At 38.8% G+C, this 25,200-nt stretch overlaps 2 protein-coding genes, 2 long non-coding RNA genes and 1 pseudogene across 4 annotated transcripts in view; 2 read left to right on the top strand and 3 right to left on the bottom strand.

The window, feature by feature from the left end:
* Positions 1-22,121, top strand: part of LOC116543894 — a 67,036-nt gene extending 44,915 nt beyond the window's left edge. The window contains exon 3 of the long non-coding RNA XR_004265750.1: positions 22,092-22,121. This is a non-coding gene — a long non-coding RNA (uncharacterized LOC116543894). The remainder of the gene's footprint in view (positions 1-22,091) is intronic.
* LOC116543885 overlaps positions 1-25,200 on the top strand; it is a 373,403-nt gene that overhangs the window by 155,141 nt on the left and 193,062 nt on the right. The gene's annotated exons all lie outside the window — the stretch shown is intronic.
* The window catches only part of LOC116543866 (zinc finger protein 429-like), a 785,602-nt gene that overhangs the window by 723,069 nt on the left and 37,333 nt on the right, over positions 1-25,200 (bottom strand). The gene's annotated exons all lie outside the window — the stretch shown is intronic.
* LOC116543873 lies at positions 2,219-4,086 on the bottom strand (annotated as a pseudogene).
* LOC116543865 (zinc finger protein 430-like) overlaps positions 5,852-25,200 on the bottom strand; it is a 41,745-nt gene continuing 22,396 nt past the window's right edge. The window contains 3 exon segments of the mRNA XM_032269808.1: positions 5,852-6,055; positions 6,057-7,398; positions 24,765-24,863. Coding sequence (XP_032125699.1) covers positions 5,920-6,055; positions 6,057-7,398; positions 24,765-24,863 — 1,577 coding nt within the window. The 3' untranslated portion in view covers positions 5,852-5,919.

The following is a 25,200-nucleotide window of genomic DNA, read 5'->3' as shown; positions in this document are numbered from 1 at the left end:
CGATCCTTGACCTCGTGATCCGCCGCCTCGGCCTCCCAAAGTGCTGGGATTGCAGGCTTGAGCCACTGCACCTGGCCAACCACCACTAATATTTTCTATCTCTGACTTGAAATTACAAACTAACTTTAGCAAAAATATTTATGGCTTTTTGTGGAGCATCTGTTACACAGCAAGAACTGCCATACATGCTTGCTACATTTACATATAAAAACATCTTCATGACTTACTAAGTTTCCTTGTATTTACCTGAACAATTTGACTCCATAAATAAATTTACTTATGCCAATTATAAAAAGTAAAAAGAGGCCGGATGCGGTGGCTCATGCTTGTAATCCTAGCACTTTTGAAGGCTGGGGCAGGTGGATTGCCTGAGCTCAAGAGTTCAAGACCAGCCTGGGCAACACAGTGAAACCCCGTCTCTACTAAGATACAAAAAATTAGCTGGGCATGGCGGTGGGCACCTGTAGTCACAGCTACTGCGGAGGCTGAGGCAGAAGAATTGCTTGAACCCCGGAGGTGGAGGTTGCGGTGAGCTGAAATCACGTCACTGCACTTCAGCCTGCATGACAGAGTTAGACTCTGTCTCCAATTAATAAATAAATATAACAATAACTAAAGAACAGACTAGCTCACATATTTCATAAACCATAAAATATATAAAATACAAAAAAATTATGGGTCTATCATGAGTGCCAGGCAAGTATAAACAGAATTTGCCTAGGGAGATTTAGAAGTTTAAGGCATATTGTACAGTAATAAATTTGATACAAAGCAGAGTATACATTTGCTTTCAGCGTTTTTGAGGTTTTTAGTTTTCTAGTAGTCACCTTGTTAAAATGACTTTTTTTTTTTTTTTTTTGAGACGAAGTTTCGCTCTTGTTACCCAGGCTGGAGTGCAATGGCGCAATCCCGGCTCACCGCAACCTCCGCCTCCTGGGTTAAGGCAATTCTCCTGCCTCAGCCTCCTGAGTAGCTGGGATTACAGGCACGCACCACCATGCCCAGCTGATTTTTTGTATTTTTAGTAGAGACGAGGTTTCACCTTGTTGACCAGGATGGTCTCGATCTCTTGACCTCGTGATCCACCCGCCTCGGCCTCCCAAAGTGCTGGGATTATAGGCGTGAGCCACCGCGCCCGGCGACTTTTGTTCCTATATTGCTTTTTTACCAAAAACAGGTACAAACTCATACACAAACTCACTTCATAGTTTTCTTACAACTAAGGTTTATCTTTAGACTAATAGATATTTAAATCTACGTAAATCAAAACTAAGTCTGTATGAGTTTGTAGGCAGACAGGCCACACATTCGTTCAAAAATACATGTAAGAAAATGTTAGTTATATTTCTTTTGAGATTTCAATATTTTATTCAAGTTTCTTTTTTTTTTTTTTTGAGACAGAGTTTCGGTCTTGTTACCCAGGCTGGAGTGCAATGGCGCGATCTCGGCTCACCGCAACCTGTGCCTCCTGGGTTCAGGCAATTCTCCTGCCTCAGCCTCCTGAGTAGCTGGGATTACAGGCACGCGCCACCATGCCCAGCTAATGTTTTGTATTTTTAGTAGAGACGGGGTTTCACCATGTTGACCAGGATGGTCTCGATCTATTGACCTCGTGATCCACCCGACTCGGCCTCCCAAAGTGCTGGGATTATAGGCGTGAGCCACCGCGCCCGGCCTCAAGTTTCTTTTAAGTGATGTTAATTACAGCATTTGAAGGGGAGGATCTAATTCCACACAAAATGGAAGACTCAAATGTATCCATTAAACTGCTAAAAAAACGCAGATTGACTGGTGAGAATACAACAGAAGTCCAGTTTAGATTCTGAGTGTTGTCACCATGTGATTACAGTCACACAGACTCTTCCAAGCTCATAACTGGAGTTTCTGGAAGCTATTTCATACTCTGGTGCAAGGGCAAAAAAACACAACACTAGGCTGGGCGCGGTGGCTCACGCCTGTAATCCAAGCACTTTGGAGGCTAAGGCGGGCGGATCACCTGAGGTCAGGAGTTCAAGACCAGCCTGATCAATATGGTGAAACCCGTCTTTAAAAAAAAAACAAAACACAAGAAGGAATAAGTCCTGAATTATTGGCTTCATCACATCCACCCTCTCTACCCCAAAATGGCACAAAAGAAACAGTGACCACACCGTGCAGACCTTTTGGTGTAAGAGGTGACGATGAACTGGGGTGGGAACCGGTCATGAAGATCTATATAAAAAAGTCCCATTCAGGTGAGTTTGTACACACCATGAAGCAGTGAGCCTCTCATCAATTGGGGTTGGGAAACCAAGGTCCGATTCTCAGGAAATCACAATTGCATTCATTTACTCAATATGAATTTACAAAGTGCCTATGTATTATCAGCTTCCGCTTGCAGCCATTTCTAGATAAAGAAAAAACCTGGCATCTCAAAGGGGCCACCAATTTCCCCCCAAGTCTACCACTGAAAAGACCTTTTTTGGAAATGTGTTTCTTCTGTACCTCTGAAAGGGTAACATCTTAAAGCTGAATCATCCTTAATCAGGAGGTCTAACATATTTAGCAATACTTGCATCCCAGACATACAATATTAAAAGATGCACTAAATTCTGAAGGTAGTTATGCTGCAAAATAGTTTAAAATTAAACAATTGTACAGTATTCATTTATGCTTGAAATTCCAGTTCTAGACCAAGCTCGTGGCCACCAGCATTGACGTTCTTGCCATCCAGAGGAGCTGACAGTCAGTTTGATACCTGGCTTTAGAGTCTGAGTGTATCTTAAACCTATCAGGCTGGAGTTCTTCACTTTAGCTGAGAAGCTGGTGTCAGGGTCAATCTGATACTTGGCTGTTCTTCCGAAGCGCGTGGTACTGTTTCGTGCTGTCCAGGAGATTGACAGCCGTCTCCAACTTCTTGTTCACCTTCTGGTAAATGGAGCCGCCAAACTCTGTGCCGTCATTCACATTAGTATGTAGCTGGAATTCATCAGTCTTGTAGCCAACTGCAAAGTTGCTCTGGGTCACTCAGGGCTTTGCAGTCTCAAAATTCATCTGGTGGCCGGCCAGCCAGCCCTCATAATCCAACACCAGAGCACCCCAGATGGAAGGCCCAGCAATGTGGAAATCCGCGTCGCTGCCCAGGTTAATGTGCTCCCGCGCTTGTACCCTGCCTTGATTTTAGCAATTTTTTTCCCCAGTGTTAGGTGAGAAGGATGAAGTGAAGGTCAGCTTCAGGCCACGTGCAAGCTGATCTTCCACGGTAATCTTGGTGCCTGGTGTTCCATTTCTCCGTAAACGTCAGGCCGTACCCAGTACATCTGTGCTTGGTTTCCAGACTGCCTGTCACTTCGGTGGTCTCAGTGTTGGCTGAGCCTGAGCTTGTAAATTCCAATCCATTCTCAGATTTTGTTTTCAAATCAAGCTTGATTAAGCCAAATGCACAGCCCTTGGTGAAGACATCCCTGGCAGATTTGCCAAGATCGGCAGACATGGGTGGCACAGCCGTCTTCTGCTCCATGGCGGGGGCGGCAGGCTCGGCGGCTGTGGCGCGGAGGCAGGGAACGGAGCGGAGCGAGCCAATTTTAGTAATATTTATTCAGGACTCAGAAATGTATTCATCTTATGTATACTTGCATATAATTTTTATTATGACCACAAAATAACTGTAATCAATAACAAATGTACATTTAAAATAAGTGTGGAATTGGATTGTTTGTATTACAAAGGACAAACGCTACAGGTGATAGATACATTTACCCTGATTCGATTATATACTCCTATATTAAAATATGCCATATATGGCACACTCATGTACGCACAAAAATTTTTAAAAATAAACTCAAATTGTTAAAAAAAAATTTAACATAAACAATATTAATTTGCAGTTTAGACCCACTGACAAGAGATTACTCCAGATGTTAATCCACTATGTTGCCAAATAGTATATTGTTATCCTCTCTTATCTATACCCTTGCGTAGAATAAAGTTTGTGATATAGTAACACCTCGCTGAATGTACAATAGTATTTGTTTATTTATTTATTGAGACAGAGTCTCCCTCTGTTGTTCAGGCTGGAGTGCAGTGGTGCAGTTTCAGCTCACTGCAACCTCCGCCTCCCGGGTTTAAGCAACTCTACCTCAGCCTCCCGAATAGCTGGGATTACAGATGCCTTCCACCATACTGGCTAATTTTTTGTACTTTTAGTAGAGACAGGCTTTCATCATGTTGGCCAGGCTGATCTCGAACTCCTGACCTCATGATCCACCCGCCTCAGCCTCCCAAAGTGCTGGGATTACAGGCGTGGGTCACCACACCCAGCCAATAGTATTTAGCATTTTTAAAATGTTGGATTAAAATATTAACTTGACACATAATCTAATATTTTTTAAACATACTGCATTTTATTATACAAAAGCACAATTGGTACAATAACATACTAATATATTTTCATTTAATTTTAAATAAAAAATGTTTTCTTCTCATAATGCAAAAGAATATTACTCTGAACACCGACCTAATGCATCACTCAATATTGTTAACCACAAAGTCTCTTCACTTATATTTTCGTCATGCATCTTACATTTTAATGTCCTCACTGTTTCATGGAAAAGACCATAAATAATGCCCACCTAATAAAAAAGAATCTCATGTCTTTAATGCGGCATTAACTGATCACGTGCTTTCACATGTGAATACAACAGGAATGAAGAAACAGCAGGAAATAATTTGAGAGTTGAATGACATCATTATTTACTTTTTAAAAATCTGTATTTTTTTGAAGAAATAAAGTATAATGTAATAACTCTCTAAAAAACCTACTCCTTTTAAAGTTATATACAAACAATTTTTCCACCGACTTTAATTTTTTCATACCCAGCACTCTGATTTAGTATATCTGGGGTGTCAGTGTCTTATATATTTCTACTGTAAATTCTCTGATATTCACATAGCCTTAATTTTGAATTAAATATTTTTTCATATTTACTACATGTGCAAAAATATATTTTAGTATAAAATCTCTGGAGTCTTCTAGGCTGTATTTTTTAAAAAGTGTCTTGAAATTTATTAAATTTGCAAAGTTTTTCTTCAATATAAATTTTCTGATGTTGAACAAAATTTGAGCAACTACTTCAGAGTTTTCTTCTAGTACAAAATGTGAACAATAAGACCTGTGATACAAATAAAGGTACTACAATCCTTTTCACATCTGAATGTTCATCTTCAAAATAAATACTCCTCTTCACTTGAAAGGTTTGTATTTTCTGAAAGATCTTTTGACAGTAATTGCACTTATATTCCTTTTATTAAGTATGAACTCTCTAGTGTTGAGTAAGATGTGAACGGACATTAATGGCTTTTGCAGTCTTTATATTTATACAATTTTTCTTAAGTAATATGTGCTTTCCAGTGCAATAAGGTGTGAGCATTCATTGAAAGTTTTGCCACATTGTTCACACTTGTAGAAGTTTTCTTCAGTATGAATTATCTTGCCTACAATCAAGTATTTTTTTTAATGTTTAAGAAAGTTTTAGGCCAGGCGTGGTGCCTCACGCCTGTAATTCCAGCACTTTGGGAGGCCGAGGCGCGTGGATCATGAGGTCAAGAGATTGAGACCATCCTGGCCAACATGGTGAAACCCCGTCTCTACTAAAAATACAGAAATTAGCTGTGCATGCTGGTACGTGCCTGTAGTCCCAGCTACTCCGGAAGCAAAGGCGGAAGAATCGCTTGAACCCGGGAGGCAGAGGTTGCACTGAGCCATGATCGCGCCATTCCACTCCATCCTGGGCAACAGTGTGAGACTCCGTCTCAAAAAAATAAAAAAGTTTGAGGTGTTTTCAAAAGCATTGTCCATCTTTCTGGTTTGTAGTTTTTTTTTGCAGTATAAATTATCTTATGTCTGTTAAACATTGAGGACTTGTTGAAAGCATTGCCATATTATTCACACTCATAGAGTTCCTCTTCAGTATGAATTTTCTTATGTTTAGTAAGAGTTGAGGACTGGTTAAAGGCTTTGCCACAGTCTTCACATTTGTAGGGTTTCCCTCCAGTATGAATTACTTTGTTCGATAAAGTTTGAGGACTGGTCGAAAGCTTTGCTGCACTCTTCACAGTTGTAGGGTTTCTCTCCTGTATGCATTACCTTATGTGTAGTAAGGGTTGAGGACAGGTTAAAGGCTTTATCACATTCTTCGTATTTGTAAGATGTATCCCCACTATGAGTTATCTTATGTTTAGTAAGGTTTGAGATTTGGTTAAAACCTTTGCCACATTCTTCACATTTGTAGGGTTTCTCACCAGTATGAATTATTTTATGTGCATTAAGTTTTGGGGACCGGTTAAAGGCTTTGCCACATTCCTCACATTTGTAGGGTTTCTCTCCAGTATGAATTATCTTATGTGCAGTAAGGTTTGAGGACTCATTAAAAGCTTTGCCACATTCTTCACATTTGTACGGTTTCTCTCCAGTATGAATTCTCTTATGTTTAGTAAGGGTTGAGGACCAATTAAAGCCTTTGCCACATTCCTCACATTTGTAGAATTTCTCTCCAGTATGAATTATCTTATGTTTAGTAAGGTATGAGAATCGGTAAAAAGCTTTGCCACATTCTTCACATTTGTAGGGTTTCTCTCCAGCATGAGTTATCTTATGTGTAGTAAGGGTTGACGACTGGTTAAAAGCTTTGCCACATTCCTCACATTTGTAGGGTTTCTCTCCAGTATGAATAATCTTATGGGTAGTAAGATGTGAAGACCGGTTAAAAGCTCTGCCACATTCCTCACATTTGTAGGGTTTCTCTCCAGTATGGATTCTTTTATGTGTAGTAAGGTGCGAGGACCGGTTAAAGGCTTTGCCACATTCTTCACATCTGTAAGGTTTCTCTCCAGTATGAATTATCTTATGTGCAGTAAGGGTTGAAGACTGCTTAAAAGCTTTGCCACATTCTTCACATTTGTAGGGCTTCTCTCCAGTGTGAATTCTCCTGTGTCTAGTAAGGGTTGAGAACCAGTTAAAGACTTTACCACATTCTTCACATTGGTAAGCATTCTCCCTAATATGAGTTCTTTTATGTTGAGTTAGATGTAAAAGCATGCAAAATGATCTGTCACATTTTTTACATTTGAAAGGTTTCTTTCCAGTATATCTTATCTCATGTATATTTGAATTTGACAATGTGTAAAAGACGTTCATATATTGATCACATTGAAATATTTCACTCTGGGTAGTTGTCAAACACTGGTTTAGTTCATTATAACCTTCTTTGTACAGATTACACTCATCCACACTTTTACAGTCTGTAGTTAACTGTAAGTCTTCATGTCCACATTTCCCGTATCTTCTCAATATGACTTCTTGGAAAGAATCTTTTATGCCCTGCACTGGCCAAAGGTCTTGGGCAAAATGAGAATATATAACTGAAAGAAATAAAAATAACAAATTACTCCATTTACTAGAATCAGATGAATATGCTTTACAAATCTAACCCAGAAAATTATACAAGCTACATATACAAGATGGCACAGCAAAATACCACAGGCCCTATTTTTTATAGACATGTAAATGTAACAAAAACATAACAAAAATACATCTGAGGAAAATTTATAAAAGAGTTGTGTGTGAAGTGCCCCAGATGATCACAACACAGGGAGTAACATAGAAGAAAAAGAAAAGTCTATTACATTTACCCAGCACAGCCTTCCTGCTCCCCAATATAACATAGTGCGTTTCGTAGTAAACTGCCAACTTTTGGTTTCTTTTTAAAAAGACAAGTAAAATACGGCACATACATATTTACTACTTGCTTCTGGAGGCCTTTCTAGACACTGGTTTCTGGCTCCTTGACATAGTGCTGAAAGAAATGGTGGTATACTTTGGAATGACAGTTTATGTCTGCTGAGACCAAAGCTAAATGTTACAGCAGAGGGACTACAGTACCACACACAGAAGACAGGTAAGCAAATGATTACTGACTATTAAGAAGAAACACAAAGACGCCAGATGAGGTGGTTCACACCTGTAATCCCAGCACTTTGGGAGGCCAAGGCTGGTGGATCACCTGAAGTTCACATGAGTTTGAGATCAGCCTGGTCAACATGGTGAAACCCTATCTCTACTAATATATATATTTTTAAAAAATTAGCCAGGTGTGGTAGCCTGCCCCTGTATTCCCAGCTACTTGGGAGACTGAGGCAAGAGAATTGTTTGAACCCAGGAGGTGGAGGTTGCAGTGAACCAAGATTGGACCATTGCACTCCAGACACAGTCTAGCTCTGTCTCAAAAAAAAAAAGAAAAAAAAGAAACACATACTCCTTTAAATAAAAAATAAGCGCAAAATTGTAGACAAGACACATTCTAGGAACACACCTGAGAGACTCCCAGAATCTCTAACCAAGACAATTGCTCAGACTATGCCATAACAAAGCTACATTATAAAGTTGTGACAGGTAGCCTTTTTTAATGTCCAAATGTCAATCATAGATTATAATGTATACAAAACAGAGCAATATAGTTTTATCAAAAATATTAAAAACCATAAAAAATATATATTAATTTAAAAATTGAAAATAGGTCTGGGCGCGGTGGCTCACACCTGTAATCCCAGCACTTTGGGAGGCCAAGGCGGGCAGATCACGAGGTCAAGAGATCAAGACCACACTGGCTAGCATGGTGAAACCCCATCTCTACAAAAAAAAAAAAAAAATTGAAAATTGAAAATAATTTAGATAGAAAAAAATGACATAAAAACAAAAAGCTCAGCCAGGTGCAGTGGCTCACGCTTGTAATCCCAGCACTATGGGAGGCCGAGGTAGGCAGACCATGAGGTCAGGAGATCTAGATCATCCTGGCCCACATGATGAAACTCCATGTGTACTAAAAATACAAAAATTAGCTGGGCATGGTGGCACAGGCCTGTAGTCCCAGCTACGTGGGAGGCTGTGGCAGGAGAATTGCCTGAACCCAGGAGGTGGAGGTTGCAGTGAGCCAAGATCATGCCACTCCACTCCAGCCTGGGCAGCAAGAGTGAGACTCCATCTCTAAAAAAAAAAGCTCAAAAAACAAAGTAGGATACACACAAAGATATTTATAACAAACACTTATATAAGCACAACTTCAAAAGTCACAGCAAAAAAGAGAATCTTGGAAACTGCAAGATAAAAGTGATGCATCATTTGCAAGCATGGTCTTATGAGATAGCTAGTAAATTATCAACAAAAGTTTTGCAGGCCACAAGGGTACTGTCTGATATATATCAAAGTCCTGAAAAAAAAAATAGTTTTCAAGTGAGTATAATACCAACAGCAAAGATGTCCTGCTAAATTAAAAAAAAAAAAAACTTCAAAAATAACCAAATTCTGAAGAGGTGTATTGGCACTCCATACAAAATGCCAAAAAGGGTGCTAAAAGCAGTTGTTTCTACTGAAAATAACATTATTCAACAAAGCAACACATAATCATATAAAAATACATTTATTTTCTGGAAAAGACATGCAGAAACACAAAAAATTGATTTTTTTAAAGCATTATTATAATGGTGCAAAAAAACATTTTAAAATTCTCTAAAATTTGAAAGTTAAAAATAGAAATTATTATAAACATCTTTATGAATATACAACATAAAAAGATATAATTTGAACCATCAATGACAAATTTGAGGGCAAATGTAATGAGAAAATATTTTTGTATGCAACTAAGTTTTTTTTTTTTTTTTAAATACCAGACGGAAGTATATTGTATCTTTTAGAGGTTTTATGTAATCCCCAAGGTAGCACAAAGAATATATTTGTGAAGATACACAAAACAAAATAAGAAAGAAGTAAAAGCATATCAACATAGAAATAAAAAATACACAAATTAAGAGAAAATGAGAGATAAAGATACAAGAATCAAATAAAACAATAAGTCTTTCTGTTCCAGAGTTTATATATCTTGGCTCACCGCAACCTCTGTCTCCCAGGTTCAAGCGATTCTTCTGCCTCAGCCTCCTGAGAAGCTGGGGCTATAGGCGTGCACCATGATGCCCAGCTAATTTTTGTATTTTTAGTTAAAACAGGGTTTCACCATGTTGGCCAGGATGTTCTCAATCTCTTGACCTCATGATCCACCAACCTTGGCCTCCCATAGTGCTGGGATTATAGGCATGAGCCACTGTGCCTGGCCAAAAAAAGAAGTCTTAACAAACTTTTTAAAACAGAAAATTTACATGAATTACGTTCTATGATCAAAATGAAATGAGTGTAAAACAAAAGACAAAAACTGAAAAAATTACAACTATATAGAAATTAAACAACACACTCCAACATGCTCCTGTTCAAAGGTTGACATAATTAATATTTTGAAGATGTCCATACTGCTCGATGTAATCTAGAAATTTAATGCAATTTGTGATGAAATAGAAACAGCAAACCCCAAAAGTATATGAAATCCCCAAAGATGATAAAGTACCCAAAGTCTTCTTAAAAAAAAAAAAAAGGAAGCATGTTATCAGTACAGTTCCTGATTTCAAAATACATTACAAAGTTAGAGAATAAAAACAATTTGGTATGAGTATAATGGTCAAAAAAATAGAATGCGAGACATATATAAACTTTCACATCTGTGTTCATATGAAGAGCTACTGGCATACCCATAATTACTGCAGCATTGTTACTGAAAGCCAATAGGTAAGAGCAATGCAATTTTCTGTCACCAAATTATTCAGTAGATATAATTTAAAATATAAAAATACTGGAATATCACCCAGGACTTAAAAAGCCAAAAATATTCTAACCACCTAAAGCTTGATGACATTACACAAAACAAAATGAGCCAGCCACAAAAAGAGATTGTATGAGGTATGCGAGGCAGTTACACTCTTAGAAAAAGAAAACAGAGTGGTGTTTGCAAAGTGCCAGAAAATCAGAAACATTAGTTCTTGTTTAATGTGTATTGAGATTTAGCTTTGCAAGATAAAAACATTGTAGGGATATGTTTCATAACACTGTCATATAGTTAATATGTCTAAACGGCATATTTTATTTTTTTCAGAGACAGAGTCTTGCTCTGTTGCCCAGGCTGAGTACAGTGGTATGATCTTGGCTCACTGCAACCTCCACCTCCCAGGTTCAAGCGATTCTCCTGCCTCGGCCTCCTGAGTAGCTGGGACTACAGGTGACCACCACAATGCCTGGCTAATTTTTGTCTTTTCAGGAGAGACGGGTTTTCACCATGTTAGCTAGGCTGCTCTCAAACTCCTGACCTCAGGCAATCTGCCCACCTCACCCTCCCAAAGTGCTGGATTACAGGCATGAGCCACTGCACCCAGCCTAAACAGCATTATTTTAAAATGGTTGGCAATATATTTTGTTATGTGGCTCTGACAAGTAAAAATAAACAGTAATACTTTTAAAAAGATACAAAGTTATGATCGTTTTTATATAATCTTCAAATCCACAAGCATTTCTCCCACACAAAAATATAGATTCACAATAGATATTGAAATTAGGAGAATGTTTATGACTGCTCACCTAGAGAAGATTGAACAACCATTCACAACAAACCTACACAACAAATATACAAGTCATAAAAAACACAGGGATAATATTTATACAGGCAAAGAAACACGGAAATAATTATATTGGCAATAGACGTATGGCTGATTTACATTTGATTTTGTTCCAATCTGTCTTAAATTGTACAGAGTTAAACATTGTCATACACAATTATAATATAAACTAAAACATTAAAACACAGTTAACTGGTGTAAGCTGCCATACCATAAAATATATAACACAAAAATATAAAATTGCAAAACAAAAGAAAAATATGGAATTTCAAAATTATTGGACAACATCAAGTAGAATATAGTCATGAAATAAAACTTAGAAGAAGAATATAGGGAAAAAGTAATACAGAGGTAAATTAAAGAAAAAGAAAGCTGAGAAATTCCCAAATTTTGATGTAACAAAAAAAAAATTCTACCATAATACTTAATTCAAAATTATTTTACTTTGAAAACAAAATAAAAATAAAGAATTTCCTAAATCAAATTTCAGGGTGTTCATTACAACTAGCACCGTCCTACAAGAAATGTTATGTGGTAGCCCGACACAGTGGCTCATGCCTGTAATTCTACAGCTTTAGGAAGCCAAGGCAGTCAGATCTCTTGAGACCAAGAATTCAAGAACAGCCTGAGAAACATAGACTCTGCATATAAACAAAGAGAAATGCTAATATGAGTCCATTATGTTGAAAACCAAAATGATGCTAGATGGCATCATAAAATGATATATAAATATAAAGCTCTCTATTAAATGTAAATATACAGACACATATAGAATTTTTTACTATCATAATAAAAATGGTGCATAAAACCATTAAAGTTCTCAGGCTGGGTGCCGTGGCTCTCACCTGTAATCCCGGCACTTTGGGAGGCTGAGGCGGATGGATCACCTGAGGTCGGGAGTTTGAGATCAGCCTGACCAACATGGATAAACGCTGTCTCTACTAAAATTACAAAATTAGCCATGCGTGGTGGTGCATGTCTGTAATCCCAGCTATTTGGGAGGCTGAGGCAGGAAAATCACTTGAACCCGGGGCGGAAGTTGTGGTGAGCTGAGATTGCGCCACCAGGCCTGCCTTGCAAGAGCTCCTGAAAGAAGCACTAAACATGGAAAGAGAAAATAATTACTAGCTACTGCAAAAATACACTGAAGTACAAAGACCAGTAACACTATGAAAGAACTATATCAACAAGTCTTCCAAATAACCAGGTAGCACCATGAAAACAGGATCAAATTTACACATAGCAATATTAACCTTAAAATTCTTTTGGAGATGGAGTCTTTCTGTGTCACCCAGGATGGGGTGCAGTGGCACAATCTTGGCTAACTGCAACATCTGCTTCCTAGGTTCAAGCCATTCTTCTGCCTCAGCCTCCAGAAAAACTGGGATTACAGATGTGCACCACAACGACAGGCTAATTTTTGTATTTTTAGTAGAGGCAGGGTTTCGCCAAGTTGGCCAGGCTGGTCTTGAACTCCTGACCTCAGGTGATCCACTTGCTTTGGCCTCCCAAAAGATCTGGGATTACAGGCATGAGCCACTGTGCCTGGCCTAACCTTAAATGCCCCCATTAAAAGACACAGAGTGTCAAATTCAAGAAACCCATCTCACATGCAAAGACACACACAAGTTTAAAATAAAGAAATGGAGGAAAATTCACCAGCAAATAAGAAAAAAGCAGGGGTTGCAACTGTAGTTTCTGACAAAACAGACTTTAAACCAACAAAGATCCGAATAAAAAAAGAAGGGCATTATATAATGATAAAGGGATCAATTCAAGGAGCGTCCAGATTTATAAAACACATACTTAGAGACCAAAGAGAGACTTAAACACGGCCAGGCGTTGTGGCTCACACCTGTAAACCAAGCACTTTGGAAGCCAAGGCGGGCGGATCACCTGAGGTCGGGAGTTCAAGACCAGCCTGACCAACATGGTGGTCTTAAAAAAAAAAAAAAAAAAAAGAGACGGGACACTTTAACACCCTATTGCCAATATTAAACAAATAATTGAGACAGAAAAGTAACAAAGATATTCAGGACTTGAACTCAGCTTTGGGTCAAATGGACCCTAATAGATATCTACAGAACTCTCCAGCCAAAAACAACACAATATACATTCTCCTAAGTGCCACATGGCACTTACTTTAAAATTAATCACATAATTGGAAGCAAAACACTCCTCAGCAAATGCAAAAGAACTGAAATTTTAACAGTCTCTCAGACCACAGTGCAAATTGGAATTCAAGAGTAAAAAAACTCAAAACCACAACAGTTATGTGGAAATTAAACAATCTGCTCTTGAATGACTTCTAGGTAAATAATAATATTAAATTAGAAACCAAGAAATTCTTTGAAACCAATGAGAACAAAGAGACTATGTACTAGAATCTCTAGAATGCAGCTAAAGCAGTGTTAAGGGGAAAATTTATAGCACTAAATAGCCACATCAAAAACATGGAAAGATCTCAAATTGACACCATAACATTACAACTAAAAGGAGAGAACCAAGAGCAAACAAACCCAAAGTTAACAGAAGACAAGAAAAAACCAGAATCAGAGTGAAATTGAAAAGAGACAGAAACACAAAATAACCTGCTAGTGCAGAGAAGGCTAAAAAAAAAATGGAGTTTAATGCAAAGAAAAATAAAGTTAAAAAAAAAAAAGAAAACACAAAAAAAACTTAAAAAAAAAGCAATGAATCCAGGAGGTGTTTTTTGAAAACATTAGTAAAATGGATAGAACACTAGAAAGAGTAATAGAGAACAAAAGAGAGAAGAATGAAACACACACAATACAAAAATATAGAGGATATCACCACTGACCCCATAAAAACACAAACCATCAGAAAATACTATAAACACCTCCTTGCACATAAACTGAAAAATCTAGAAGAGATAAATTACTAGACACATACACCATCCCAAGACTGAACCAGGAAAAAATTTGCATCCCTGAAGAGACCAATAACAAGTTCTGAAATTAAGGCAGTAATAAATAGTCTACAAACTAAAAATGCCCAGGGGCAGATGGATTTACAGTTGAATTCTACCAGAGGTACAAACAGGAGTTGGTACCATTTCTTCTGAAACTATTCCACCTGAAAGAAAAAGAGGGACTCCACCCTAACTCATTTTATAAGACCAGCATCATTTTGATACGAAGGTCTGACAGAGATATAACAACAACAACAACAACAAAACTTCAAGCCAATATCCCTGATAAACACTGATACAAAAATTCTCAATAAAATACCGGCAAACCAAATCCAGCACCACATCAAAAAGCTTACCCACTGCGATCAAGTCAGCTTCATCCCTGGGATGCAAGGCTAGTTCAACATACACAAATCAATAAATGCAATTCATCACATAAACAGAACTAAAAACAAAAACCACAATTATCTCCATAGATACAGAAAAGGTCTTTGACCAAATTCAACATATCTTCATGTTAAAAATGCTCAATAGGCTGGGCGTGGTGGCTCACGCCTGTAATCCAAGCACTTTGGAGGCCAAGCTGTGCGGATCACCTGACGTCGGGAGTTCAAGACCAGTCTGACCAACATGGTGAAACCCCGTCTTAAAAATAAATAAATAAAAATGCACAATAAACTAGGTATTTATGGAACATATCTCAAAATAATAAGAGGCATTTATGACAAACTCATAGCCAATATCATACTGAAAGGGCAAAAGCTGGAAGCATTCCCCTTTAAAATTGGCACAAGACAATAATGCCCTCTCTCAGCACTCTTAGTCAACATAGTATTGGAAGTTCTGGCCAGGAAAATCAGGCAAGAGAAATAAATATGGGGGATTCAAATAGGAAGTCAAACTATCTCTCTTTGCAGATGACATGATTTTACATCTAGAAAGTTCCATTGTCTTAGCCCAAAAGCTTCTTCAGCTGTTAACTAGCTTCAGCAAAGTCTCAGGATACAAAATCAACATGCAAAAATTACAAACATTTCAATACATTAACAATAAACAAGCAGAGAGCCATATCATGAATGAACTTCCACCCACAATTGCTACAAAGGGAATAAAATACCTAGGAATACAGCTAGCAAGGGAAATAAAGGACCTCTTCAAGGAGAACACAAACCACTGCTCAAGGAAATCAGAGGACACAAACGAATGGAAAAACATTCCATGCTCCTGGATAGAAAGAATCAATATTGTAAAAATGGCCATACTGCCAAAAGTTATTCAATGTTTATCCCACTAAACTGCTACTGACATCTTTCACAGAATTAGAAAAGACTATTTTAAAATTCATGTGAAAGCAAAAAGACCCCATATAGCCAAGGCAAAAAGAACAAAGCTGGAGGCATCACGCTACCTGATTTCAAACTACACTACAAGACTCTAGTAACCAAAACAGCCTGGTACTAGTAAAAACATACAGATAGAGCAATGAAAAAGAATGCAGGACTCAGAAACAAGACTGCTTATCTCCAACCATCTGATCTTTGAAAAACCTGACAAAAACAAGCAATGAGGAACAAACACCCCATTTAATGAATGGTGATGACAGAACTGGTTAGCCATATGCAGAAAACTGAAAATGGAACCCTTCCTTACACTTGTATAAAAATTAACTCAGGGCCGGGCGCGGTGGCTCAAGCCTGTAATCCCAGCACTTTGGGAGGCCGAGGCGGGTGGATCACGAGGTCAAGAGATAGAGACCATCCTGGTCAATATGGTGAAACCCCGTCTCTACTAAAACTACAAAAAATTAGCTGGGCATGGTGGCGCGTGCCTGTAGTCCCAGCTACTCAGGAGGCTGAGGCAGGAGAATTGCTTGAACCCAGGAGGCGGAGGTTGCGGTGAGCCGAGATCGCGCCATTGCACTCCAGCCTGGGTAACAAGAGCGAAACTCCGTCTCCAAAAAAAAAAAAAAAAAAAAAAATAAAAAAATTAACTCAAGATGGATTAAAGACTTAAATGTGAAACCCAAAACTATAAGAACCCTAGAAGAAAATCTAGGCAATACCATTCAGGACATAGGCATGAATCAAAATCAACTGCAACAAAAGGACAACTTGACAAATAGAATCTAATCAAACTAAAAACCTTCTGCAAAACAACAACAAAAAACTATCATCAGAGTGAAAAGACAACCTACAGAATGGAAGACCAGTTTTGCAACCTTTTCATCTGACATCAGTTAATATCCAGAGTCTAAAAGGAACTCAAGCAAATTCACAAGAATAAAACAAACAACCCCATTAAAAAGTGGCAATGAAAATGAACAGATACTTTTCAAAAAAAAACATTTATGTGGCCAACAAAGCTCAACATCAGTGATCATTAGAGAAATGCAAATCAAAACCAGTACTGGATACCATCTTATGCCAGTGAGAATAGTGATTATTAAAAGGTCAAGAAACAATAGATACTGGTGAGGCTGGGGATAAACAGAAATAGTTTTACCCTGTTGGTGGGAATGTACATTAGTTCAATCATTATGGAAGACAGTATGGCAGTATTCCTAAAAGACTTAGAACCAGAAATACCATCTGACCCAGAAATCCCATTACTGGGTATATACCCAAAGGAATATAAATTATTCTATTATAAAGATACGTGGACGTGTATGTTCATTGCAGCACTATTTACAATAGCAAAGACATGGAATCAACCCACATGCCCATCGATGGCAGACTGGATAAAGAAAATGTGGTACATATATACTACAGAATACTATGCAACCGTAAAAAGAATAAAATTAGCCAGTTGTGGTGGCTCACGCCTGTAATCCCAGCAATTTCGGAGGCTGAGGTGGGACGATCATGAGGTCAAGAGATCAAGACCATCCTAGCCAGCATGGTAAAACCCCGTCTCTACTAAAAATATAAAAATTATCTGGGAGTGGTGGTTCATGCCCGTAGTCCCAGCTGCTCGGGAGACTGAGGCTGGAGAATCGCTTGAGCCCCAGAGGCAGAGGTTGCAGTGAGCCAAGATTGTGCCACTGCACTCCAGCCTGGCAACAGAGCGAGGCTCCATCTCAAAAAAAAAGAGTAAGGATCATGTACTTTGTGAAGGCATGGATGGAGCTGAAAGCCATTATCCTTAGCAAACTAATGCAGAAACACAAAACGAAACACCATAGTTTCACTCATAAGTGGGAGCTGAATGATAAGAACGCATGGACACATAAAGGAGAACAACACACACTGGGACCTGTCATACTGGGGAACAGAGAGCATAAAGATAAATAGCTAATGCACACAGGGCTTAATACCTAAGTGATGAGTTGATAGGTACAGTAAACCGCCATGGGACATGTTTACCTATGTAACAAATTTGTAAATCCTGCACGTGTATCCCAGAACACACAAAAAAGTAAACCCACTAACAATGAAACTGGTAATAGTAACTTTATTTCTTTAAGCAATCATTTTAAACATAAATTAATTCAACTATTTAATTAAAAAAATGTAATCCCAGGACTTTGTTAGGCCCAGGGGGGCTGATCACATTAACTCAATAATTTGAGACCAGACTGGACAACATGGCAAAACTCTGTCCCTGCAAAACAAAACAAACAAAAACAACGAGCTAGGCATGATGGCACATATTTGCAGCCCAGCTACTTCAGAAGCTGAAATGAGGTCATCTGAGTTTGGGAGGTTGAAGTTGCAGTGAGCTGTAATCATGCCACTGCAAACCAGCTTGGTTGACATAGTGAGACTTTATCTCAAAAATATATAAATTTATAAAAAGAAAAAGGAATAAGATGCCTAAGTAGTTTAAGTAAAAAGGCACACAATATGCTGTATATAGCAGACTCATTTTAGCACTGAGTCAAATAGGCTGAAAGTAACAGTATGAAAAGAATCTATATTCCATGCAAATAGTAACCACAATTGTGTGAGGTGGTAGTAATTATATTGGATATAATACCCTTTAAGTCAAGTACTAACATGAGACAAACACTGATGTTATATAATGGCTAAGTGGGTCAAGAATCTATAACTGGCCGGGCGCGGTGGCTCATGATTGTAATCCCAGCACTTTGGGAGGCCGAGGCAGGTGGATCACGAACGAGGTCAAGAGATCGAGACCGTCCTGGTCAGCATGGTGAAACCTCGTCTCTACTAAAAATACAAAACATTAGCTGGGCATGGTGGCGCGTGCCTGTAATCCCAGTGACTCAGGAGGCTGACGCAGGAGAATTGCTTGAACCCAGGAGGCGGAGGTTGCGGTGATCCGAGATCACGCCATTGCACTCCAGCCCGGGTAACAAGAGCGAAACTCCGTCTCAAAAAAAAAAAAAAAAAAAAAGAATCTATAACTACCATAACTACCTATTTATGTTTATATGTATATGTATATATAACATCAGGACTCCAAAATATATAAAGAAAATTTTGGCAAAGGTAAAGCAAGAAATATATAGCAACATAATAATTGTAGATATAAAGACAACTTAACAAAATTAAACTTTTTGAACCTTGAGTTGAAGAATGTGTTTTATTTTCATTTTATTTATTTTTATTTTTACAGACAGGCTCATGTTGCCCATGCTAGTTTGGAACTCCTGGGCTCAACCAATCCTCTTGGCTTGGCCTCTCAAAATGCCAGTACTACAGGTGTGAGCCACTTTACTCAGCCCATGTGTTTTTTTTTTTTTTATTTTATTTTTATTTTTTATTTTTTATTTTTTATTTTTTTTGAGACGGAGTTTTGCTCTTGTTACCCAGGCTGGAGTGCAATGGCGCGATCTTGGCTCACCGCAACCTCCGCCTCCTGGGTTCAGGCAATTCTCCTGCCTCAGCCTCCTGAGTAGCTGGGATTACAGGCACACGCCACCATGCCCAGCTGAATTTTTGTATTTTTAGTAGAGACGGGGTTTCACCATGTTGACCAGGATGGTCTCGATCTCTTGACCTCATGATCCATCCGCCTCGGCCTCCCAAAGTGCTGGGATTACAGGCTTGAGCCACCGCGCCCGGCTAATTCCTCCCTTTTATTCACACTCTTTTTTTTTTATTTTTTTTTTTTTTTTTTTTTAAGATGGGGTTTCACCATGATGGCCAGGCTGGTCTTGAACTGCTGACCTCAGGTGATCCACCCATCTTGGCCTCCCAAAGTGCTAGGATTACAGGCGTGAGCCACCGGTGTTTTTTTTAAAATATATTCTTGGATTTGCCTTTTTTTTTTTTTTTGAGACACAGTCTCTGTCACCCAGGCTGGGGAGCAATGGCACAATCTTGGCTCACTGTAACCTCTGCCTCCCAGGTTCAAGCGATTCTCTTGCCTCAGCCTTTCAAATAGCTGGGATTACTACTACTTGCCATTATGTCCTGCTAATTTTTGTACTTTTGTAGAGACTGGGTTTCACCACGTTGGTCAGGCTGGTCTTTTTGGATTTCATATGAATTTTAAAATAATTTTTTCTAATTTTGTGAGAGATATCAGGAACAGTTTACTGGGATAAGAACTGAATTACTTTTGGCAGTATGGCCATTTTTACTCCAGCTTGGACGACAGAACAAGACTGTCTCAATTAAAAAAAAAAAAAAGCAAAAGTGAAACTCAACATCTGAGGTCAGGAGCCCCGAGACCAGCCTGGACAACATGGTGAAACCCCGTCTCTACTAAAAATACAAAAATTAGCTGGGCATGGTGATTGATGCCTGAAATCTCAGCTACTCAGGAGGCTGACAAGAATTGCTTGAACTGGCCGGGCGCGATGGCTCACGCTTGTAATCCCAGCACTTTGGGAGGCCGAGGCGGGTGGATCACGAGGTCAAGAGATCGAGACCATCCTGGTCAACAAGGTGAAACCCCGTCTCTACTAAAAATACAAAAATTAGCTGGGCATAGTGGCACACGCCTGTAGTCCCAGCTACTCAGGAGGCTGAGGCAGGAGAATTGCCTGAACCCAGGAGGCGGAGGTTGCGGTGAGCCGAGATCGCGCCATTGCACTCCAGCCTGGGTAACAGCGAAACTCCGTCTCAAAAAAAAAAAAAAAAAAGAATTAGCTAAGAAAGAATATATACAAGATAAGCCATAACCAATATTGGGGCCTTATTTATAAATAAACAGACACACATCTAATAGTGACAGACACATGGCTGATTTATAAGAGATAAACAGAATTGCAAACTGTCTAAAATTATAATATATAAGTGAAACAAAAAAAACCCCATATGTTAAGAAACCTACACCAACAAAACACTGCTATGAAACTGCACAACAATAAATGACACATTTACTCATAAAATCTGTGATGCAACAATGATATACCAGTAAAAAAGAATTTGTACAACTACAGTATTTGACTCTATGTACTCATGAAAGGCAGGTATTTTGAATCACTGGCATGTACCATGGGGTAGTAAAATTCCAGAGAATATACAGTACGATTCTAAAGAGAATATTTGAATGAGAAACTTTTAATAAATACATATTTAAAAGGAATTAGCAATAATTCTCATATTTCAAATATATGATATTCTTACACAATATGAAACTGATATAATCTAACTAACTTTCGAAACGAAAAGCTTTAAATTAAAATACTTACGTTTTGCAAAATATACTTACAGCCTCTGATATATAAAACAAATATTTGGCAATAAATTATGTTATAATTTAGATACAGGCTGAAGAAAGTGGATGAAAATCCTATAATTCCTTTTTGCCTGCAGCAAACTTAAATTATAAGTAACTATTTTAGTAAATAGGAGTACCTACCAATTATGTAATTTACTTCAAGCATAACATGTAAATTCTACCATATTGTCCTAAATGTCTGAATCTAGAATTACAGACAAGCTTGGGATGTAAAATAGAAAGTAAAAATGTATAGAGAGTAATTAGTATAATGAAAAAAAAAAAATGAAAAGTTCTCTATTTGCTTAACCTCTCCAAAGCAAGAACATTTGTTAGCTATCCCTGCAAAAATGGCTTCATGAGAGAACCAGGCATCTTGGCTCACACCTGGAACGACAACTACATGGTACACTGAGGTTGGAGAACTGCTTCAGGCCAGGATCTTGAGACCAGCCTGGGTTATGAAGCAAGACCTCATCTCCAAAATAAGTACCTTTAAGACAGCTCTGAGATCCAGGGAGGGACTTGTGGAACTCTGCTAAAGCCCAGGATTGAGGAGTGTTCTTTTCAGAGGGCAGGTCCTCATTCAGTTGAAAAACTACAAGAACCCTGGTCTTGGCTACAAACCAACAAATGGCCCACTCAACTTGCTTCCCCTGAGAATTCAGAACTTACTCTGTAACCAACCCAAATTTCTCCAAGTCACAATCTGGGAGAGATCCTGGCCTTTCAGAGGCCTGAAGGGAGATAACCCATTTACAGCCATGCAGGCAGGCCTGCAGACCTTGGTCTTTCCTGTGGTCCCTGAGATAGTTCAATGACTCAGTTCCAGCTCCATGAGCCACAGTTCAAGGCCAGTTGTGCCTACAGAGAAACCCACACGGTGACCTGTGGAAATGCCCTCTGGTACTCAGTAAAAGCCATACTCATTCACATCCTGATATAACGGCCGTTATATATGATCCTGACTGCAGAAATCTGCCCTATTGTCTGCTCTAAGATCAAAATCCTGAAGGATATTCAATCTGTCCAAAAATAAAATGGGAATTACAACTACCCAAGCCCCTGTAACAAGCCAACTAAAGGTGGACCCTAGTGCAGACCCAGCAGCCTCGTGATAAAGCTACAACCCCTCTTCACTGCAAACTCAGAGGGCATTCTATGATCCTGGAGACATGACAGAAAAAGATCTTTACCTCCTGAAACCAGTTTGTTTGTTTGTTTGTTTGCTTGCTTGTTTGTTTGTTTTGAGACAGAATCTCAATCTGCTGTCCAGGCTGCAGTACAATGACATAATCTTGGCTCACTACAGCCTCCACCTCCGAGGCTAAAGCAATTCTCCTCCTTCAGCCTCACAAGTAACTGGGATTACAGGTGCATGCCACCATGCCCAGATAATTTTTGTATTTTTAGTAGAAATGGGGTTTCCCCATGTTGGCCAGGCTGGTTCCAAACTCCTGACCTGGTGATCCACCCGCCTCAGTCTCCCAGTGAGGGAGTAGCTGTAAAAGTGACTGTAAAGTCATGAGCCACTGCACTCAGCCCTAAAACCAGTTTATAAAAGCTTGAGGAGTTGTTTTCTCCTTCAAAGTCACACACATCAATGCAAAACTATATTGTGCCGATTGTCAATGCTTCTATTTTAACATAGCACTCACTGGAAGTATGTGGTAGAATAATGAATCAAAAACATTTTTTAAAAGCCACTGAAATTGAAGACAAGTCTGGCCGTGGTGGTTCACGCCAGTAATCCCAGCACATTGGGAGGCCAAGGCAGGGGGATCCCTTGAGGTAAGGAGTTGAAGACCAGATGGCCAACATGGTGAAACTCCATCTCAACTAAAAATACAAAAACATTAGCTGGGCGTGGTGGTGGGTGCCTGTAATCCCAGCTACTCAGGAGGCTGAGGCAGGAAAATTGCCTGAACCCAGGAGGCGGAAGTTGCAGTGAACCAAGATCATGCCATTGCACTCCAGCCTGTGCAACAAGAAACTGTCTCAAACAAACAAAAAAAAAGAAAAGAAATTAAAGACAAATGAGTAAAAAGCTGCTGTTTGTGGATCATATGATCTCATATGTAAAAACATTAACAGTCATAAACAGTATATTTACATTTGTCTAAACTAATAAATACACCCAGTAAATTAGCAAAAATATAAAATTAACACACAAGTATAAGTTATTATTCCGCCGGGCGTGGTGGCTCAAGCCTGTAATCCCAGCACTTTGGGAGGCCGAGGCGGCTGGATAACAAGGTCAAGAGATTGAGACCATCCTGGTCAACATGGTGAAACCCCATCTCTACTAAAAATACAAAACATTAGCTGGGCATGATGGCACGTGCCTGTAATCCCAGCTACTCAGGAGGCTGAGGCAGGAGAATTGCTTGAACCCAGGAGGCGGAGGTTGCGGTGAGCCAAGATCGCGCCATTGCACTCCAGCCTGGGTAACAAGAGTGAAACTCCGACTCAAAAAAAAAAAAAAAAGTTATTGTTCCACACACTTAAAACAAACTATCTAATAGAGAAATAACACAATCTTATTTAAAATAGCATTAAAATAATAAATTTTTTAGAATAAATTTAACCAAGGAGCTAAGAAATCTTTACAATGAAAGATGTAGTTATCAATAAAAGAAATTAGAAAAGACAAAAATCAATTTAAAAATATTTCATGTCTATGGATTGAAAACATAAAAATTGTTAAAGTGCCGTATTACCTAAAGTAATCTATAGAGTCACTAAATTCCCTTTTAAAATTTCAGTGGCATTTTTCTTCACAGTAATGGAATATACAGTTCTAAAATTTACAGGAAACAATAAGCTTCAAATAACCAAAGCAATCTTGAGGAAAAAGAACAAAGAAGAGGGAAATCATACTTTATAATTTGAAACTCTATTTCAAAAATATATTAATAAAAACAGCATGGAATGTGCAGAAAAATAGCAACAACAACAACAACAAACAATGGAACAGAAACCACTACCCTTGCATATTTCAGATATGATGCAAAAGAGAACTAAGAAAATCGTTTGTCTGGGCACAGTGGTTCACAGCTGTAATCCCAGAACTTTGGGAGGCCAAGGCAGGCAGATCACTTGTGGTCAGAAGTTCGAGACCAGCCTGGCCAACAAACATGGTGAAACCCTGTCTCTACTAAAAATACAAAACATTAGCTGGGCGTGGTGGTGGGTGCCTGTAATCCCAGCTACTTGGGAAGCTGCGGCACAAGAATTGCTTGAACCTGGGAGGCAGAGGTTGTAGTGAGCTGAAATTGTGCCATTGCACTCTAGCCTGGGCAACAAAAGCAAAATTCGGTCTCAAAAGAAAAAAAAAAAAAAGAAGAAGAAAGAAAAAGTTTAACAGAGAGTTTCTCAAAATCATACAGACATTTGTGTGTTCCCCAAAACAATGGAAAAGCAGCCAGACTGTGCAGTCTCGAATGCCATGAAGAGGACTTTGGTTCTGACGGTAAACTCGAAGGGAGATCACTAAAGGGAAAGTCGAATCCTTAAAGAATTTAAAAGCATGGACAGAAGATGCCCCAGTGTGAGAGTAAAATTTAAAAAACTCCAGCTTTCCAGAAAATATTTGCTTTGGAACACAGCTTCCCAAGTCACATTTTCAGCATTGGCTTTCTTTTTGCTGTCTGTTGTGTTCACTCTCACCTACCTGGGGGGGGTTCATCTGCCATCTCATGTCTTTTCATATTCCAGGGCTCTTTTCCTTGCTCCAGACAGGTGATCAGGTCTGGCTTAGAAACAGCAATACCTGCTTTATTAAAAATAAAAAAAAACATGAATCTTTCTCACATTCTTCAGTTACCAACCTGGTACTGTGCTTACTAAAGAGGATGTAGAATACTCTAGAAAATTAATCCTAAAATACAAATTTATGACAAAAATTTCTAAGTATTTAGAAAATATTTTAAATTTATAGGTTCTTAACTTCACTTAAGTATTTCACCTAAATACCAATTTCAAAAATTGGTGATGGTAAATAGGTTTTAAGAAATGGACGACCAGGGCCGGGTGCGGTGGCTCACGCCTGTAATCCCAGCACTTTGGGAGGCTGAGGCGGGTGGATCACGAAGTCAAGAGATCAAGAC

Source organism: Sapajus apella, unplaced genomic scaffold (genome assembly GCF_009761245.1).
Source record: "Sapajus apella isolate SASKATOON/1434 unplaced genomic scaffold, GSC_monkey_1.0 scaffold199, whole genome shotgun sequence".
Taxonomy (NCBI): domain Eukaryota; kingdom Metazoa; phylum Chordata; class Mammalia; order Primates; family Cebidae; genus Sapajus; species Sapajus apella.
Note: the sequence above shows the minus strand (reverse complement) of the source record. Positions and strands in the feature narration are given on the sequence as shown.